This window comes from Adiantum capillus-veneris, chromosome 1 (assembly GCF_014529385.1).
Source record: "Adiantum capillus-veneris isolate H3 chromosome 1, ASM1452938v2, whole genome shotgun sequence".
Taxonomy (NCBI): domain Eukaryota; kingdom Viridiplantae; phylum Streptophyta; class Polypodiopsida; order Polypodiales; family Pteridaceae; genus Adiantum; species Adiantum capillus-veneris.
In genome coordinates, this window is record NC_140931.1 from 112,522,025 (window position 1) to 112,543,639 (window position 21,615).

General features: G+C 41.9%; 1 protein-coding gene across 1 annotated transcript; it reads left to right on the forward strand.

The window, feature by feature from the left end:
* The first annotated feature begins 1,156 nt into the window (after positions 1-1,156).
* On the forward strand, positions 1,157-14,377 carry LOC147465368 (cationic amino acid transporter 6, chloroplastic-like). Its single transcript, XM_086519688.1, has 6 exons — positions 1,157-2,214; positions 3,402-3,624; positions 4,061-4,336; positions 9,600-9,672; positions 10,412-10,646; positions 13,639-14,377. The coding sequence occupies exons 1-6, from the start codon at positions 1,920-1,922 to the stop codon at positions 14,166-14,168; spliced, it is 1,632 nt and encodes a 543-aa protein (XP_086375814.1). The 5' UTR covers positions 1,157-1,919; the 3' UTR covers positions 14,169-14,377.
* The last annotated feature ends 7,238 nt before the right edge of the window (positions 14,378-21,615 follow it).

The following is a 21,615-nucleotide window of genomic DNA, read 5'->3' on the forward strand; positions in this document are numbered from 1 at the left end:
TATCATGCTATTTGAGGTATTTTGCACGCACGCCGCGCATCTGTCTGTAGCAGGCCTTGCCCGATCCTACCCTTGGCAAATGTAATGCCAAGGGCAAACCCAAGGGAGGTCACGGACCGGGCCAAGGGCCGGGTACCAATGGAGACGGGATCCTAGGGGCAAGGCCCATAAAGAGCGATTGGGCGGAGGATCAAGCAAGACAATTCCAGGGTTTCTTAAATTGGTATCAGAGCATGGATTTTGGGTGAATGGTCTGCAATGAACCATTCCCGTTCGTCAAGTGTCGAAGGGAGGGGGGACCGAGTACTTAGAGAGAAGGGGATAATCGGAGGTTGCAACACCGTTGCAGATCAGACCTGAGACCACTCAAGTGGTTTGTGTGTTGAGTTGCTGGTAGGAGATCAATGAACCTATGATCAGTAGGGTTGCATGAGCTGTCAAGATAATCTATGACAAAAGATCAGTGGGGGGTTTAGGGTTTAGGGTATAGGCTTTATAGATAATCTAGAGGGGGGCCTATGCCTAGTTAACAATACATTTCGCCTATTGATGTGTAGGCATCACACTACAATAGCTTCGATCAACGCTGCTGAGTGGATGAAGATTGATTGATTATGTTGTCATTATCGTTGATGTTAGTCTCATTTTTTATGTCAATTGTTGAGCTGGCAGTAATCCAACGACCAACCACTCGCATTTCGTTCGATAATGGAGGCCGTATGGAGGGTGTAGATCCTTTGACTCTCGACCTCTGACCTTGATAGAATTTGTAGGCACACATCTGGCCTTAGTTATCTATTATGAATAAGTAAGGCTCACGTGACCACCACTTGACTTGGGGATTTGAACTTTGAAAGCCAAATGTTTCAATGGCAGCCGTGGTGGGTGAATGGACTCTTAGGCTGTAATAATGGCGCAGCTTTGAAGGTAAAGGCATATCCGGGAGCAAACAGCTAGGGGCCAGTGTGTTGGTGTGAGCAGCCGCCACATACTGTGGGCAAACCGCAATCATTATTTTTCTATATATTCTGCGAGGTCCACCTCCGGGGTTGTGTGGCGGCATTTGATTGGTTCAATGAGCCATGTGAGCATAAGTTTTGAATGAGCATTCAATCCGTCACAACATACAAACTCACTCGCACCGAGTCTCACACACAAACACACACACACACACACACACTCTTGAGACTCTGCCGAGCCGCTGAGATCCACTCGCTTTCTCCCCTGCTGCTGTGTAGCAGTACACTACTAGGCCTACACACACAGCGCGCGCGCACACACTCTCTCTCTCTATCTCTCTCTAAGTGCAGAGTCCAGACACACTCCGTTATTCCCCTCATCAAGAAGCTCACTTAACGTAACGTGCTCTTCTGAGGTTTGAAGCCCCCCCCCCCTTTCTCCGTCTGCTTCCTTCACTTCGGTGCTTAGAATTTCAAGCAAGCTCGTGTCCCCCCCCCCCCCTCTCTCTCTCTCTCTCTCTCTCTCACACACACACACACACACACACACACACACGGTGACATGCGCTCAAGCTTACCTTGTGTTATTCTTCGATTATGCCGAAGAAGCTTTATCTTTAGCAAACATCAAGCTAATCGACAGCTCTCTTTGTAACTAGCAAAAGCTGAACTGTGCTCGCCCTCTTTCATCTGCGCTCCAAATAGAACGCGAGTGAGAGAGGGGAGAACAACACGGGCATTTCCAAGTTACCCCCCATCTTCACCCAGCTTCAACGCTGGGACTATGAAGTCCTTAACGTCGCAGCATCGTGCGAAGATGCGCCGCCCTCTGATATCTCACCCTGCAACAAGCAACATGCAAACTTGGATAAGTCTGCCACCAAAACCTCGAGCTTTGGCAGCCTGCACTCATATCTTTCCGCCCTGGCACTTTCACCACAGCGGCTGGCGAACCGTGCCATGCGAGTTTGGACGCCGGAGCATGAGCTCGCGCATTCACAGGAGCAATCCGGCATGTCTTTGCGAAGATCGTTAAATTGGCTGGATCTCCTGGGCCTTGGAGTAGGTGGAATGGTAGGAGCTGGAGTGTTTGTTACAGCAGGTGTAGCTGCAAGTAGTCGTGCAGGACCGGCAGTCATCTTGTCGTTTGTGGTTGCGGGTTTTGCGGCTCTGCTCTCTGCATTTTGCTATATGGAGTTTGCTGTGGAGTTGCCTGCAGCTGGAGGGGCATTTAGTTATCTTGGCATCTCTCTAGGTCAGTCTCTATTGCTGGTATTTTGAAAGATCCTTCAATTTTGTTCTCCTACACAGTAGGAGAGTCGCATTCACCCTCCAATGCTTGATAGTTTCCTTTTGTTTGTAAATGTGAAGCATGTCTCCAGAGTAAATGAGACGTGCATGGTCTTGTTTGCGAATAGTAATATGAAATGACTGTTCACTTCTTATAGGAAAGTTTCTTGCCACCATCAAAACTTTTGTGAGCGTTCTTTAAAACGAGTTGTGTGTGTGTGATACTGTGTGATATCGCCTTTTATCATTTCACTGCAAGGGCTTTGCTTTGCTTACATAACACTTTGACACGATTAGTGTACCGACTAGTGTGTAGCCATTCTGACTTACCTTAACATCATGAGCTTCTATGAAGGAGGCATCGCATACCTAGCTAGGTACGATTAGGTGCAGGGGACCGTTGCCTCCCCATGAGCTTCTGGGAGGGAGGCACCACATACCTAGCTAGGTACGATTAGGGGCAGGGGACTGCCGGCCCCCCTATCGGATTGGCGGTCCCTTGCCCACAATCATATCTAGCTAGGTATGCGGTGCCTCTCGAGTAGAAGTCATGATGTCATGCATTGTATGAAAAACACTCTTACATGAGAAAATTTCCAAATCTTCTTGTGTGCAGGTTGCAGCAATGCTCGTTTGTGTGTGTTTGTACACGCATGCGCGTGGTGCATGTTGGAAGTATAGATAGGAAAGAATCCAGAAAGATGGAACTATGAGGTGTAGTGCATGCATGCATACATGAGTCTTGTTTAGGTCTGATGACTGCATGTAGTCAAAAGCCAAGGTGGAATTGGACTTGAAGGTGGGTTTGAGACCGTCGGTCACACTGTGGCAGCAAGGGGGAAGGGGGGCAGGACCACTGTAGGAGATAATTTGCATGAGGGGGGATGTCAAAGCAGAAAGCACGGGTGAGTAGGTGTAGGTAAATAAAATTGAGCATCAGATTTATGGACATTGAGAGGACAGGTGGAGAGACTGTTTGGTGTGCATGAAGGAAGACATTACAAGTTGACTGTGACTGTGAAAGCGGATCATGGGTGCGCGTGTGTGTGGGTGGATTGATCATTGGATGGAATACATTAGTCTCAGTCAAATATTGAATGACGAAGGTTTTTGCTTGTGTATGTGTGGGTGTGGATGGATTGGTTGGGACAGGGGAGTTCGCGGCCTTCATAACGGGAGCAAATTTGGTGCTGGAGTATGTGATCTCGAACGCAGCAGTGGCTCGCACTTTCACAGCTTACCTGGCGTCGCTGCTAGGCTACGCCCCCGACACCTGGCTTTTTAAAGTGCCCGCCCTCTTTTCAGATGGCTTCTACTTTCTGGATTTTCCCGCCCTCCTCCTCGTCTCTCTCCTCACTCTTTCCATCTGCTACAGGTATAACCCCCCCCCCCCCCCCCCCCCCCCCCGGCCCCTAAAAAAGGACAAAACACACACCAGCACAAAACATCATCTCCATACCCATTGTTTGCTTTCAATCATCTACTAAATCAGCCCCCCATCCCTTGTATTATTGCACGACGTATCGCATTCAGCTATTGTGCTCCTCATTAGACATTTTATACCTTACCTTTCTTTTCATATCTTGTGTAATAAGAGCTTCATGTCGGAATCAAATCTATTTCGCTAATTGAGATTTTTCCCCGTCATCACAAAAGACCTCGCCCTTGAACGCGTCATACGTGAAGTCAAGAAGCCTTGGCCTTTCTAAAATTAATCTTTTGGCAAAAATTTCTCATAAGCAAAAGAGCATTGCGCAATTTTTAATTGGATGGATAATTAGCTCTTACGTGTGTGTGCCTGTATTATGTAGCACCAAGCGGAGCTCCCATTTGAACATGGCAATGACGGTTGGCCACCTGGCACTGATAATGCTAGTGGTGGCAGCGGGTGTGGTGAACGGCAAGGTGCAGAATTTGGTATCAGCTGGCAGCCCGGACAAGAGAGGAGGGTTCCTTCCGTTTGGAGTTGACGGCATTTTTGACGGCGCTGCTATTGTGTACTTCAGCTTCATCGGCTTCGACGCCGTGTCCACAATGGCAGAAGAAGTCCAGAATCCTGCCCGTAACCTTCCCATCGGCATCGCCGGGTCAGTCTCTTTCTTTCTTTTCCTTTTTGACCCCCTTCTTTGACCTCGTCATTTATTTTTGTCCTAACGAAAACTTCCAGATCCAACTTTATGTCAACATGAAAACCACCTTTTCAATTTTCTAGTTTGATAGGCATCCACGTCGTAATGCTAATCTCTTGATGGAAAGAACCCACGTAGAAGTTCACATTTTCAAACGCATATATGGAAAATTAGATTAAAATATAGGTATACCTAACTCTAACAAAAATAAAAGGCTTTCCTTATGGTCTAATATTAGGCTTGAAAACGTTGGAGGAAAGAAGATCAAGAAAAAAAACACAAATGTATAAGTGCATTAAACCATCTCTATTTATAGGCACACAAAAAGTCTTTTGACTTTTCACCTCCATGGTCTTTTCATTTCATGAACTCACCCTTCACTTATGCACTCTAGATGTTTTGAAAAGATTTTTAATTTTCTGAGATTGGGGAGACCTAATGGAAAATTAGATTAAAATATAGGAATAAGATACTTGGACCTCTCTTCTACGTTGGACTTTAACTTTCCTACGTTGGACTTTAACTTCACTCATTGCCACTAGGGCAGTGCTAGGATTTGAGGGCCTCCCTAATTGTTTCAAAAGACAGGCACTCGGAAGTAGGGTGGGGGCGGGGGGGAGCATAAGGGTTCGGGGTCCAGTCACAGGACAACCCCTCCCCTAGTGCTTTTTATGGTTGAGGACCAGCAATAGTACACAAGCAGTCCAATGCATTGCTTGTCAGCGCGACTGGAAGAAAAGCCTCGTCATTAGATCCCCTGTTCAATCCTTGCTGGCTGCTTCAGCTCATTACCCGCCCGGGATGGTTCTCCTATATGCCCCCATTTTTGATACACGGAAAAGAGAGATAAGCGCCAATATCTCTTGTTGGAGTGGCGATTGCACCGAAATTTTTGCTGCACGTAGGCCTGGTGGTGGGCTATCCATCGCGTCCCTTTGTGCTCTAAATGGAGTAGCACAGACGTGGAGCACCTCAGGCTTTCTTAGGCGTGCCCTTACTGGCCCCCGTACCCTAATATCCTATTGTATGAAAGGGCATAATTACATTTTGTTCTCTCCTACTGATGGAACATCAAAAGCATTACAAGTCACTTTTTGTAATGAAGAAACATGTTCGGTGAAGGTGTAGGGAAAGGTCATTGGCTCACCTTTCCCTGTAATCCAGGTGACTCATGGTGATCGGCAGATGTCGAGAGCCATGGGGAGCGTAAGGTGCAGGAAAAGGTTAGCCAACGACCTTTCTTAGCCGTCAAGTGTTGGGAGGAGGGGGGCGGTCAAGACAACACTTTCATGCAGTGTAGTGTGCATGGCTGATGCAGCTCAGGTGATCACTACAACATCCAAGTGGTGACGTGGAGCTTGCTCAATCGAGCAGCCATCGCCATTGAATGTTCTTAGGGTTGACTTGTCGGCATCTTGTTCCATTCCCAACGTTGAATTGTTAGCACCCTAATCCATTCCCAACGCTGACTTGTGGCACCAGGATGACTCTCAATGGCTCAGCCTCAACATTCCGTGCATTGATACTGACTTTTTTGTTCATTCCGTGTCTGCGCTAGCATACCAAGCATTGAACGATGCCTCAAAGCATTACGACGGTGTGCTGATGAAGGGCTAGGACTCTCTGTCCATTGACTCCCAACCTTGGGACCATTCCTTGTAATTTGTGCAACCCCTTGATGACCAGCGAATGTTGGGAGCCAATGAGGGGAAGCACAAAGTACGGAGGGAATGGTTAGCAAGGGACCATTCATGCCCACGAGTTAGGGGAGTGGGGCCAATGATGAAGTGATTTTAGTAGTGACAGAGGTGACAAAGGTATACCAAGCATCAAATGATGCCTCAAAGCATTACGACAGGTCAAAGCGTGCTGATGAAGGGCTAATTATCGATGCTTGGGGAAATTATTTCCTTCCAAGATCTTATGTGATCAAGGGAATTTGGTATGAGTAGCGACTAGGACTCTCTGTCCGTTGACTCCCAACCTTGGGACCATTCCCTGTAATTTGTGCAACCCCTTGATGACCAACGAAGGTTGGGAGCCAATGAGGGGAAGCACAAAGTACGGAGGGAATGGTTAGCAAGGGACCATTCATGCCCACGAGTCAAGGGAGTGGGGCCAATGATGAAGTGGGTTTAGTAGTGATAGAGGTGACAAAGGTATACCAAGCATTGAACGATGCCTCAAAGCATTACGACAAGTCAAAGCGTGCTGATGAAGGGCTAGGACTCTCTGTCCATTGACTCCCAACCTTGGGACCATTCCGTGTAATTTGTGCAACCCCTTGATGACCAGCGAAGGTTGGGAGCCAATGAGGGGAAGCACAAAGTATGGAGGGAATGGTTAGCAAGGGACCATTCATGCCCACGAGTCAGGGGAGTGGGGCCAACTACTGTTCAATCACAGGAGTTGAAGTGGCAAGCATCCATGACCCGAGGAGCCGGATTTGACAACAAAATAGTGTCGAGATGTATGGTTGGGGTTCAATACCCCGTCGATCCTCGACCTTGACGAATGTAAGGAGTGAGTTTGGTCTAAATTAAATGGGCAACATTATGTACTCCCCTTCCATTGGTAGGAACCCTACTTTATTTCCCTAATCTATAGAAGGGCAATTTCTAGACAAGCCCTTCTAATGAAGGATTCATGAAAATTTTGACAGTCACTACAGAAAGAATACCTTAAGAAGGGAAGATATATGTCAAATCCTTTAATTTAGCAACACACACAATTTTAATAACTTGGAAGTGAGTTTTTGGCCTTTCAAAGGGCAAGGCCATGGTTGTAAAAATTCTTACATGCTCATTGCGTAACTTTGCAATGTCACATTTGAAGGATTGAAAAGATTGAGATATGAAAGCTTACTCTCTTTCGTGGCGAAAAATTAATATGCAAGTAGACTCTTTCTTCTTTTACAAAATATGGGGTGAGAGTTGAGTTCTTCAGAATTCTAGTTAACCCAGTTATACCAGGTAGGTGTTGTGATTTGATCGCTTGTTACTTCAGTACTTTTAGCTTTCTTATGTGAGGGTAAAATATGGAGCCTCTCGTCTCTTTATTTGGATGTGATGCACATGTGTATGTGATGCCAAAATGTTTGGCAGGGGCAAGAAGTTGGTCGGCTTGAGCTTGTGCTCAACACAACGGAGAGGGGGGATATGAGATGAAAGGCTCAAGATGAGAGAAGCCGAGTTTAGCTTAACTTGCTTAGGGGTGCATAGGAAGATATGTATGGGGGGTCTTTCGCTAGGGGCCTTCCACAATAGTGTGGCAAAGAGTTCCGATGGGGTATTGACATTGCGAGATGAATGTAGATAGTAGAGATTGTGTTCTGTCATAAATACATTAAAAAGTATATATACATATTATGCACATAAATAATCTATATTCATATGTATGTTTGTGTGTGTATGTGTACATACGTATGGTACATATACGCCTTCTTTCCCCAAAAAATTGCTTGTTTATGTTAGTCCTGCCTAGGTTACCTATTTATGCTTGAAAGATTACTTGTTTGTTGTTTTGAATTACCTAGAAAGAACTCTGCAAAAATGGTGCTTGATTGTTGGCATGCATGGTTTTGACCTTGATCTCTATACTACTTTATAGTGTACAATTATTGCATACGTAGATGAGGAAAGGAGTTTGGGAGAGGGTTTATCACATTGCAGCAAATACTGCCTCGGGCAGCCCTCTCACTAGAGTCCTTTTCTGTAACTTAATTGTACAGATTCCTATAGTGTCGAATGGTCTCACCAATTTTCATGACCAGTGTGTACATGTGCATGTCTGTCGCTTCTCTGTGCGGCTTTTTAAAAGCATAATGTTTCGAATGGAGCAAAGTATGCCACGACGATTCCACATATCCTCTCCAAAGAGTGTGGGCTAGTTACAATTTATGTGAATTATTGTTCACAATGATGCATCGATCTGAATTGCACCATCTCGGTGTGGTTTTGCATGCATTGGCTCTCGTGTGCCATTATAAAGAGATTTGCCTCTTGCATGATTTCTTGATTTCTATGTATTATTTAATTATTCAAACTTCAGAGGTGCATGGCACTTATTGTCGGAACATCTGTTAAATTATCTCATACTATACCAATGGGCTTGAATTTTTTTGCCTTGTGGCCGTTTTGAGTTAAGAGGGGAAGATCGTTTTTCTTAATATACACAATACCATTTCATGCTTGTCCAAAGAGGAAATTCTGGGTGTTTGAGCTGGGTTTTCACTAGTTTACATTATGCTACTCAATTTCTGCTCCTAAGTGGCATTATTGAATCTTAAAGTGGCTTGGGCAGTGTTCAGGAAAGTCTTTTTCCCTAGAGGACCATGTTTTCTCCTCCTAAAGATGAAAACCAGAAGTCCTAGCAAAATTTTCCAAATCTGCAGGATTTTGAACTATTTCCTTGTATTCATTTTTTACCGTTTTTCCCGCCCTCTTACCTTCAAACTGGCTGTAGGCTGAGCAGAGGTAAATTACCTTTCTCGAACACTCAAGTGTAAGTTGAGACACTTTCCTAAATAGATAAGCCGTGACAAGCTAGTTGAGCTTATCCGTGGACGGTGGGACGGAACATATGGACCTTAAGTAATAAGACCAACAAGCAATGCAGGGACGAGAAGAAGGTACAAAACAAAAACACAGCAGGTAGCAATGGTGTAATAGTGACTTTGCATTATGGGGTTTCAAAGACTTATTCTGAAGTTGGGTAATATATCAGCACAATCCCACTCGGACATAGACTTCTGTTGAAGTTATGTGTGCGGATTCGACGCAATTGATTAATGTTTTCCCTGTGTATGTGTTGCAGCCTTTCCCAAAATTATCTCCTCAGTAAGTGAATGTATCATATAATTTTTATGGATATGCCCAGCCACATTTTATAATTTGTTTGTCTTTCAAGCAAGCAAGCAAAGCAAGGCGCAGGAATTTTATAAAACTGAAGGTAGCTGCAATGTGCCTTTCGTAATTGGATTTTCACGTGCTTGAAGTTGATTGGAATCTGATAATGAGCTCTGCTTTTCCCCAACTTTTGTAAAAGCGTCTTATCTTGTAATGTGGACGTCATTCATGGGAGGAAGCAAGTCAATTAGGTAGCAGCAATGTTGCGCTCTTTTCCAAAAAAATAAAATTAAAAATCTTTGTTCAAATCAAGCACCGGCCATCGCATCGTCTGTCACAGTGTGCTCTGACAAGGCAAATTGCTCTGAACGCAGGTCCGTGCTGCTAGTGACTGTGCTCTACTCGGCAATGGCGGCTGCCTTGTGTATGCTTCTCCCCTATGACAAGGTAATTTCGTAAGATTGTATTTTATTCACATATAAACTTCGTAAAGTTGGCTGGAAATTTCGTAAAGTTCAGTCTCTATTTTCTCCCACGTGATTCGGATAGCTTGTCCTTATCCCATGGAGGTTATTAAATGCAAGAAAAGCCAGTGCTTTCCTTTATAAATAAAATAATAAACCTCAATTGAAAATTTTGCTCAACGAATACCATCCCTACCCCCCCTCTCACAAGAAGATGTATAACTTTTCCCACGTAGGAAAACAGAGTTTTTCTCAGTGTTTTCATACAATGCATAACATCATGAGCTTCTGCTCGAGAGGCATCGCATACCTAGCTAGGTACGATTGGGAGCAGGGGACCACCGGCCCGGTGGGGACGGTGGTCCCCTGCTCCCAATCGTACCTAGCTAGGTATGCGATGCCTCCCTCACAAAAGCTCATGATGTTGAGTAAGTCACAATGTGGGAATTACTGTGAGAATTTGTCCAATTTTTTTTGTGTCTAATCTATCTGCTACGTTGTTGCAATATATGCTCCATCTAATTGCCTGCACATATAAGTGGATATTTGAAATTTTCGTTTGTCAATGGGTCATTTCATTTTACAGCCAGCCTTACCTAGGTACATGACTTGATGTTCTAGCATGCCAACTACACCCTGTTTCACTATAGTGCAAGTTATTAGCATGTTTACACTAGCTGTCTGTTTCTTTTGCCTTATCGATTTGGTGATTTTTTGTGCAGATAGATATAAAAGCCCCTTTCTCTTCCGCAATCAAGGGTGTGGTTGTGCAATGGAGATGGGTTGCAGGCATGGTGCAAGTGGGGGCTTGCTTGGGGATCTTAACTTCTCTTCTTGTGGCGATGCTTGGTCAAGCTCGTTACTTATGTGCCATCGCTCGTTCTCGTCTCATTCCTTCTTGGCTTGCCAAGGTGGATGACTCTTCTTCTACACCTCTTCGATCGTCGCTTGTTCTAGGTATGTACATATCCCTCCTTGTGTATATATGTATGTACTAAGATCCTCCTCTTGATGAACTTTAAAAAATGTAATGTTTAAATTTTCGAAATCCTATTTCATTTGTAATTGCTTGTGGTAAAATAGCACATAAAGAATGAGGTCCACAAACGTATGCATTGAAAGGAGAGAAAATTGGGGAAATTGTATGAATGGTTGCATGCTTTTTAGTAAATTGTTAGGATAGAAGCAAGTAAAGAGTTAGGCTAGATTGTAAGATATTTGGAGAAGTAGTACATGGTGGCTGTTGTTTCAGAGGAGAATTGTGGTTTCAATGCAAGGTAATAAAGAAGACATGTGCGCTTAGAGTTGCAATCCGCTCAAATAATTATAGAACAAGGAGGGTTTTGGGTGTATTAGTTTGTGGTATGACTATATAGGAGTGCTCTTTTTTGTATGCCTCCGAATAAACAAAATGCAGGGGTCATTATTTTTTTTGGGGCTTGTCTAAACGCTCCCTTATTTGTAAGTTTTTGAAAACCTAATTGGTCTAATTGGTCAAGTAGTTCGGAGATTTGCAGAGATGGTGTTTTGAGGAAGAAACTAGCATTTGGGAATTCCCATAAAGTTTTCAAGATGGGTTTGAAATGGGTTTCTAAAATTACTTTTGTGTAGCAAGGGAGCTCTACATTATTCAAGAATCGTTTTCCAACATTTTATCACATAGCAAGGGAGGCACAAGGACTAGGAGCTGTGCTCACCCCTTGGTCCTACCCAAGATGCCTATCTTTAGGAGCCCTTGAATTTCATGCTTAGCTGAACTTCCTTAGGAGCGCCCCCCCACCCCGCGTTTCCTACCCTTGTCTTGACATTACTCCCTTCTAGGGACTAAAGCATTTCTAGATTCCTCCCAATTACCTCCTCTTATAGGCCTCTTGACCTATCTTTAAGAGCCCTTGAACTGCATGCCTAGCTGGCCTTGCCTAGGAGTCGTGGCCCCCCTTGGTCCTACCCTTGTCCTAACATGTAGCGATTTTAGGAGTAGGGATTTGCATCATGTCTTTGGTGTGTTGTGAGAGTTTGAATTTGCACTCTCTCAAGTCCTTGATATGAATGTCTTTATGGGGTTTGTAAAGTATGTGAATGAATTTATTCAAGGCATGTTTAATCTCATTTTGTTTTGGACATCTCGATCTCTCTATAAACTTTATGTTATTCATTAATATTAGTTGTATTTTTTCCTTGATAGTTAAATTCCTCTTCCCTTTTATAGAGATATATTTGTTGCTTCATTATGTGGATAAAGCATACCATACCTTCTTTAGAAGGTATGTAATTGACAAGTGAGTGGACTTGACTAACTCATGAAAAAGCTTACTTCAATTTAGGACCTCATTTCACCAAGGATTTTGGGAATTGGGATAGGTACCTGAAAAAATCCACCTTCAGTGTTTAGAGCCTTACTCCATGGGATTTTGGGCGCTTGGATGAGATATTTCCAAAAGCATTTGAGTTTTCTAGTTGGCTAAGGCCATGTGAAAAGAGGGGAAAGACACAAATGATTGCTTATGTGCAACCACTCTTCCATGCTTCCAAGTATTTGCACTTTGACTTTTGAATGAGTAGATGTTTGGAAGTTACGAAGTGCGGGCACGAATTGTCCATGAAATGTAACTTGTGCAACTATGGCATAATTTGCAAAAGCTGCCGCACACAATGCTTACATGTAACGCTCACTTCAGTGGAACTTTTGAAACTATATTGCCGAAATCAGCATAGTTGTAGAAGTTAGAACTAAGGGCATGGTCACGCGAGGCTTAGTTATCAGTTATTGATAACTATGCCAACTATGCAAAGACAAAGCATTAAATGAATAACTAAGCCTCTTGCATAGTCACCCGAAGCTTAGTCATTCATTCATCCTCCCAGCTATGCCTTGAACTTGACAACTATGCCAAAATTGGCATAGTTACAAAGTGTATGCTTAGTAACTCATTTAATGCTCCTTTCTGCGTGTGACCAAGAATGAGGCTTAGTTATTTGAACGAGTTATGTGTTCAAATAACTGATAACTAAGCCTCGCGTGACCATTGCCTAAGTGTGACCAAGACGAGGGCATAGTTATCAGAAAAAATAACTGATAACTATGCCTCGTGTGACCATGCCCTTAGATAGACTATATACTTGAAAGCTGGATGCTCAGCTCTTCATATTGTTACAAACCTTTCTGATGTTCCCCATGCTGCTAACATGGGGTTCTCTTCAAAACATTGACTGCCAGGTTGGTTCAAGATTTTATTGTTTCCCAAGATCCCAACATGGGCTTTCTCTAGAGTCTAGACATTGCTCATAGGCCATGATTATGCATACTTTTCAGTGTGAAAAGAGCCTTTGGGCTTTGTTTATTATAGTTGAAAGGTAAAGAGCAGGGTCATGTTGGCAGGCAGACAAAGTGTGCAATATCTTTCTATAAAGACTTTTTCAGCGATCCTCTGGTTTGCCAGAATTAATTAAAATAATAAGAAAGAAGTTCCAGAGTCCAAAGTAAAGGCTTGGTTACTGATGTTTGCTGCTTTTTGTGGTCAGTGTGCATTCAAAGGTGATAAATATAAATATAGATATAAATTTATATAAAGAAAATAGAGGTTTCTTTTAAGGTTGAATGTATAATGCTTTTTAAAAAGTGTTTCACATGTGCTTCCCACTTCTACACCTTGCAACTTATTCTCCTTTTGTCTTAAAATATAATCTCTATTTAGAATTAACTATGTAGAAATTGGAGCACTTTACCCAAAATTGTCACATGGCAATTTGGGGATCTACTAAAATTTTACTATTGCATGACATTATGCAAGCCCAAATTGAGTAACTTCACACATCCATAAATGGAATGTCATAATCTAATCAATTCTTTAAAACTTTGGTTTTTTATGGTTTTGCCTTTTTTTTTTTTTTCCAGTGAGTAACTTCTGATCTTATTTGTTATTTGGTTGGGTCATTGGCGGCTGTGCAGGAATGGTGACGGGCTTGTGTGCGCTAGTGGTGGACACCTCGGTCTTGCTGGATCTCATATCCATAGGCACGCTCTTTGTATTCTACATGGTGGCCAACGCCCTCATTTTCAGAAAGCACGTGCGCGCAGGCGTTACGAACCCTGCACCCACTGCCGCTTTCCTCGCCAGCTCCACCGCCTTCTCCCTCTCCTTTCTCGCCTTCTGGCAAATCCGCAGCTGCCACCTGTGCCGCACCATCGGTCTCTCCTGCTCCTTTGCCGCCTTGCTAGCCTCCACGTCAGCTTTCGCTGCCCTCGTGCCGCCCGTTGACAGGCCCACCGCCCCGAGCTGGCAGGCACCTTGCATGCCCTGGCTGGCGGTGCTGTCCATTTTTGTGAATGTGTTTTTGGCGGGGTCCCTGGGCCCGCTGGCGTTTTGCAGGTTTGGGGCTTGGTCCCTCTTGGCCTTGTTGTTTTATGTAGGCTATGGCGTCCATTCTGCCCATGATGCCGAGGAGGCGTCCCTCATGCCCTTTGTAACCCACAGCTAGTTAGTTATCAGCACAGCTAGTTAGTTTCTTTTTGGTAAGAAGAAAAGAGGTGTATCATGCCCTTATAACAATTCTGCTGATGCACATAAGATAATCTAAAGCCCATTCAGTATTGTATATACCCTACACTCAAATTATTCTCTCGCGAACACAAACTCGTGGATGGAAAGTTTTGAAAGGATTAAATCTAGATTATACATTTAGTTGAACTCTAAAAATGGTGCTGTCTTGAATTCTACTATTCTTTTTACATGAACATGGCAGCTTCAATGGTGCTAGGCTACTACTAGAGCCTAGGTATAACATGAGGTTGAGATTGGCACTAGTTCGCCCGATCTTTGGCGGTATAGGCTGTTTGCAAATTCCTTTGTGGATGCTATTGTGTAATACTCGCATGAAATCATCCAAGATTGATGATAGTGGTTTGTGCGAAGAAGCATTCCTGAACCGTTTGATTGCAAGAGCAGAATGTCTCGTGTGGGGCTTGTGAATGTCTTCACTTGGGAAGTATGTTGTTTGTATCTTCATTTCTATGAAGGTTTTAGGAAAATGTACTTGAAAATTTTCTAAACCTCGCTGGTGCAGATATAGTAGACAAGACATCTCTCATTCAGGAGCAATACTTAAAGGAATGGTGTGAGGAAGGATACTGTGATAGAAAAACTCTTTGTAGGTTTGTGAAGACTCAAGAACTCTTTGTTGTTGATCTCGTGTATGCTCTTGGAGCTTCTTCCATCACCTTACTCATTAACATTGGTAACCGAGGGCTTCCTTCTATTGTTGTTGAATCTCTATGGTGTTTGTAGCGATTAAGGAAGGTCTAACAATATTAACTTTTTTGATACACTCTTTCCCAATTCTTTTGCAGTGTTAGGTTTTGAGTTAGAGACTTGTCGGTCGGATAGATCTTTGAGCTCTCTGTAGATGTTTGCAGTGGAAATAAATCTCTGTGTGTGTGAATAAGATGAGAGTGGGATAATCTTTCTCTCCCTAGGTGTGGTAGATTGGTTATATGATGTTGAGAAGTTCGTAGATGCTCCCTATCCTGAATGAGTCGTAGATTCTGTTTTGATTGCTCTTTTGCTTTTCCTAAAATTCTTGTCTTCCTTGATGCTACTTCCCTACCTTAATTATTTCCCTCGATGTCCTTGATAGACTCCTTCGTGCCCTCCTTAATGTCAAGAGAGAATCAACCAATATTTTTCTTTGACTCCTTAATCAATATTTCCCTTTGACTCCTTTTCCCTTGCTCTTCCCTTGTTGAGTATCCTCCCTTGTTGCCTCCTCACCTTGTCAAGGTCAAGAAAGAGCTTGAGAGAGAGTGCCTTGATGACAACCGCTCTTCAAAGACGATCAAGATCTAGCAATCCACCTTGTCGTTTAGGAAGGCAAAATCAAATATTGCTTAAAATTTGTGATATGCCTACACACCTTGTGCCTCCCCTTATCTTTTCGGTGCTTTCCTTGACTTTGCATGCCTCACGTTTTCATTGTTTTCCTAGCCCAAAAACTTGTATTCTCTCTGAGTTTCTCCGTGTGGATGTAGAGAGTCACGACATCTACCCCCTTTGAACTTGCACATCCTTTGGCATGTGCCAATCAACCGTTAAAAGTTTCAAAGATAACTTGTTTTAAACCAACTATTGTCCCAATGTCGCATACTGTGAAAATTCTTTCAGTATTTGGCTTCGGGTAAGCATACCCCTCTAGAATCATAGGGAAAGCTCAAGAATTATTCGTCAGTAGAGCACAACCATTCAATAACCCATAAATCCATTGCATCATAAAACATGTAAATAACTTGTGAGCATTGTGAATACCACGTGGATCACATGGCATATAAATCAACTGTCTCATAATGTGCACATAATTATCTCCTCTTGGATCAAATGGCATCAATTGTCCATATAAGATATCATGAAATTGCATAAATGCATAGCTATCTTGCTTCCCACTTGGATCAAAAGGCAAAAAGTACTTTAAAAACATGCTAATTATATCTTTACAACATCCCACATATCCACATACATTAAGATTCCCATTTGGATTAAGCATCAAAATGAAATCCATCACTGTTTCACTATAAAAGACTAAGTCCAAAATTGCGAGCGTTGCCGCAGATTAACAAAGGAAAATAGAGATAGAAAAAAAAACGTAAGCGATAATAGTTGCGATAAAGAATGCGGTAGTCATCAAACATTCATGTACGTGATAATAGTCATAGAAGAGCTATCATGGCAGCAATATGATAGATACAAAGTGAGTGGGCCATGCAAGAAAAGGATGAGGAAGTTGTAATGGGTTCATCCCACAATCAACAGCGCGAAGCTCGTGCTAAACAAACTCGCACACACTATGGTTCAGGAGATAAAGCAGCTTTGAAAGATAAATATGTAAAGAATTTTTAATTATGTGAACTTTGTATAGAAGATGTTTTAGCTTATGATTTTTTTTTTTTGTTATTGTTAACATATGAACATATCACTTTGACTAAAGAAATGGCCAAGTATCAAGAGAGACACAGGGAGTCCAATACTTGGCAATGGCTGTTGAAAAACTATCATATCTCTTACAAGCAATTCAACTCAACAATCAAATCTCTACAAGCAATAAGTGTGGTCAATGAATATTGTATTAATCGTTTTGGGTATTGAATTATATAAGTTGATTCTAGTTGTTGTTAAGTCAAAGCGATCAAACTTATGTATTCCTGGAAGAGGATGCGGAGGACAAGGAAGAGGACAAATATATATATATATATATATATATATATATATATATATATATATATATATATATATATATATATATATATATATATATATATATATATTGTGGTCTTCTTTTACAAGTGTAAATATGGTGCAACAAATCTTCATGATTTGTATATAAAACTCATTTGAGATTTTGACTTTATTTGTAATTAAATTTAAGTATTCTTCATTGACGCTTCAAATTATGTAGGTAAGGTGTGATTTATAATTTTAAAGTTTTTTTGTACACTTTTCAAAATGCAATTGATATATTTGATATGGTTTACAAAAAGTAGTATAATAACGATAATGTACATAGTAAAACTGACACATCAATAGTCGCAGATATATGATGCTCTAAAACAGGTGATTCTATCTCCCTTCCACCACCAAAACATATGTCTAATAGAAGCCCTCTCTCTCTCTACACCTAATCTTTACCTAATCTACATGTCCCTATCTACACCTTAATGTTACCTAATCTAAACATCTCTACTTTTTTACCTAATCAAAGTAGATAGAGAGAGATAGAATATGCATAGACTAGGTGGAGAGAGAGAGAGAGAGAGAGAGAGAGTTTTTAATCCATCTATCTATCTCTTGTTCTATGTCCATTCTACACCTAATTTACACACCTCTACTTCTCTACCTAATCAAGGTAGAGAGAGGGGACGTTCAAAGAGAGGTAGAATAGGTGAAAAGAGAAATGTAGTAAGATTTTTTTCCACTTATCTACCTCTCTTTCTACACCTATTCTACAAAGAGAGGTAGATTAGGTGTATATACACAAACTCTCTCATATATCACACAAATATATATATATATATATATATATATATGTATATATATATATATATATGTATATATATATGTATATATATATATATATATGTATATATATATGTATATATATATATATATATGTATATATATATGTATATATATATATATATGTATATATATATATATATATATGTATATATGTATATATATATATATATATATGTATATATATATGTATATATATATATATATATGTATATATATATATATCTATGTATATATATATATATATGTATATATATATGTATATATATATATATATATATATATGTATATATATATATATCTATGTATATATATATATGTATATATATATATATATATATGTATATATATGTCTAATTGCATACATATATACACACTTCCTTAGATATGTCCACATTGTCGAGAAGTTTGCGGTTTTGTCAAGAAAGCATTAAGCTTTTGACTGTGAGAGTTTGTGAGAGAACTCCAAAAACTATATGAAGGAGTTATACCATAGATGCCATGACGTTTAGGGTTTGGAAGGAAGTACAATAAAATTATCTCCATTCTTTTTCTCTTCCTCACACACACACACACACACACACACACACACACACACACACAGAAAGAACACAAAAGAACATATAAAAACAACACAAAGATGAAAATACAACGGTGAAAGAAGTATTTCATTGAGCCTTTCTGGGCCAAAGAGAAACATTATACGTTGTTGAAAGTGTTTTTTATGGCTAATCCATACATTAATTGTAATAGATCGCACAAAGTGGAAGCGAAAAAAATTCACATCATGTAGATTATATCAAGGTAACTCCTTGCACACAATTCCTGAAGAAGTCTCGTACACTTTTTCAGATTCAACATCCGAAATGTCTTCTTACTCCACTCACTCGAAAACCGGAACGACAATGCGATACAAGCATATACTCTCTTTTTACAAGACTAACCATCATGGAGCCCAGGTTTACTTGGATCCTAACGAAGAGTATGCTATTCGCATTGATGACCATGGTATTGAGTTCGAAGAAGTGGTTATGGCAAACAAACAAAGAAAAATGTACATGGATCGAAAGGGAACTCAATATGTACAAGTCAAAAATCCTGACGTGATAGACAAATGGGGATTAGAAGTAAACACTATAATCCCAGATATTTCAGCAAAAGAAGGACCACAAACTTTGGAATTCGAGAGATACGATCAAGTAGACTTGAAGCCTTTGAAACGGCTTAGTACGGATAATCCTAGGATCGGAGTCTATTGTTGGGAAGATAGAAACATAAAAGATATTTTGTGGACTTCTCATGCTAGACCAGGACTATTAACGGTGTCGTGCAGCTCCGCTTCCATGATAAGAAAAGGAGCAGAGAAATGTAAGCTAAGATTATTTGAAGCCTACACATTTGCTGAGTAGTGATTAGGGCTTGTTAATAGGCCAAGTTTAATTATTAATGTATGCCAAATGTAGCTTAAAAGGGCCAACAAATACCTTAATGATACCAAAAATGATTATGCTTGATGTGAGTATAGATGGAAGATTATGATTTAAAACTGCAGTGCTTGAAGTCCTCTACCGACCTGTCTTTACGGCTCGTCGATTGGAGCTACGGTGAAGAAGTTATGGCAGTTTGAAGTTTAAGTCGATTGCAGATCCGTACCGGATTGGGCAACTGCAGCTGAGGTGACAAAGATGAAATGAATGCACGGGCCTAAAGTGCTCACTTTGTGGAGCGCGTCGGTCTTTTCAGATTAGTGATTAGAGTTACGGTTGCCAAGTTATTGGCCGTTAAAGATTCACCGGGGGTCGATTTCGTACCAGTTCAGTCGGCTCCGTCGGAGTGCTATCTGGGAAATTTTGGGCTTTATCTAGGGTTTGAAATGCGCGAGCAGTAAGTTCTTGAGAAGTATCATGTCCAGAATTTCGTCTCTTGGAATGCAATGATTACGGGATAAACCCAACAGAAGTAGGGCCAGGAAGCTGGCTATTTTCAAAGACAAGGTCTCTCTCAAAATGCAATTACCTATATTAGCATCTTGAAGCATGTGGCATTGTGCAAGATGCTGATACGAGAAGTTAAACCCTTGATGAGATTGTTCGATAGGCGCTGCTAGGGAAAGATGAGGTGCTTGGCAATGCTTCAGTCCGCATGTGTGCCTCATATGGTGCTGTTACAAAAGCACAAGAAGCCCTTGATGAACTCAGATTCTGAGATATCATCTAATAGAGGCAATGTTGTGGCCGACATGTATGCCAAATGTGGTGCCCTTATGAGGGAAGTCAACCATCCAAAGGCCAAGGGTCCATAGCCCAAAGGCCCAAGGGCCCATAACTAATATAAAGGGCCAGTGGCCATCCGCCTGCAAACAAAGGTAGCCCACAAAATTAAAGGGTTTAATAAATGTGAAAGGGAAAAAGAAGAGAGGAGATGGCGTAGCAGGCAGCGAGGAGAGATGGCGCAGGGAAGAAAATGCTCCATAGCGGCTCGTATCGAGCTTGGATGAGTGCAGTCCTGCAACGAAATCTGCTGGACATGCCGGGGCGCAACCTTTCGGTGTTGGAACCGTCGAATTTTGTGCAGGTCGAATGTCCACCTTGCCACATCAGAAGGAGGAGGTTTTTACGCCTCCCTAGCAATGACGGCGCCGTCATTGCTAAGGGGGGGAGGAAGCTATTAATAGGGTGTTTTTTGCATGAAAGAGAAGGGTATTATTCACCTGCGAGAGAGGTTGAAGAGCATAGGAGAGAGCTTGATCGAAGGAGGCAGGAGAGAACCATCGAGAGGGGAAGAGGAAGCTCGGAGCAAGCAAGCTCGATCTCTCTCACTCTCGTCCTCGGCAAGCGAAGCTCGAAGAAGGCGAGGAGGAGAAGGAAGGGAGAACTCCGGCATAACAAGGAGAAGGGCTTTCTCTCTCTCGAGCAACACAAGGGGCTCTCTCTCTCTCTCTCTCGCTTTGATTAGGAGTGCTCTCTCTCTTTCGAGCTTGGTCGAAGGAGCACAAGAGAGAGCTTGGTTGAAGCCGAGCCTAGTGAAACCAAGGTCGAAGCTTGAAAGGGCAAGAGAGCTTGAGCAGGTCGAGAAGACTAAGGGGATTCACAAGAGAGCTCGGCAAGAGGCGTGAAGGGAGTTAATAAAAGAGGAGGAGACCTTGGCTAGCAAAGCCGGCAAGGGAGGATTTGAAGCAGGATATCGCCTAAAAACCAGGGCAAAGCAAAAATGAAGTCTCTCTCTCATCGAGCATAAGATGAGCAGCCATGACCAAGAAGGCAAGGAGAAAACGAAGTTAAGCAAGGAAAAGGAGCACTGCAGAAAGCTCTTGGGTGCTATCTAAGCAGGGAAAGACCGACATAGAAAGATAAAGTTTACAGAACCTAAGGTCAGTTCAGGCAGATTAAGCGATAGGAGAAAATTTCCATCATCATCATCAACTAAAGTTTGATTAATCATTTTGTTAAGCCCGGTGTCGTTAACGGCCCGGTTAATCTTGTAAAACGGAAGCTTAAACTCCTAGTTATCAGATGATCCGAGTGACGGTGCTGCTACAGCCCGCCTTGGCTAAGGATTAAGTTGTACTAAGCGTTGATCAATTAATTGATGATTACAGTGATTTCCAGATTCAGTTACATCTGTTGTTCTTGTTCTCTCTCTTTCACACCTCCCACAGCCAGAGGCCCGGGCTCACGTAGCGAACACATATCCCCCAACAACGGCTATGAAGATCATCTGTATCTTCAAGATCAAAGATAAGGGATCTGCGGAACTACCAACTTACTTGTTTAGGGATTGTTATAACAACTTTGTTATGATGACTCATGAGGAGGTAGAACAAACCAAATACCAGGGGTATTCCATATGGGATTGGATATTGGGAA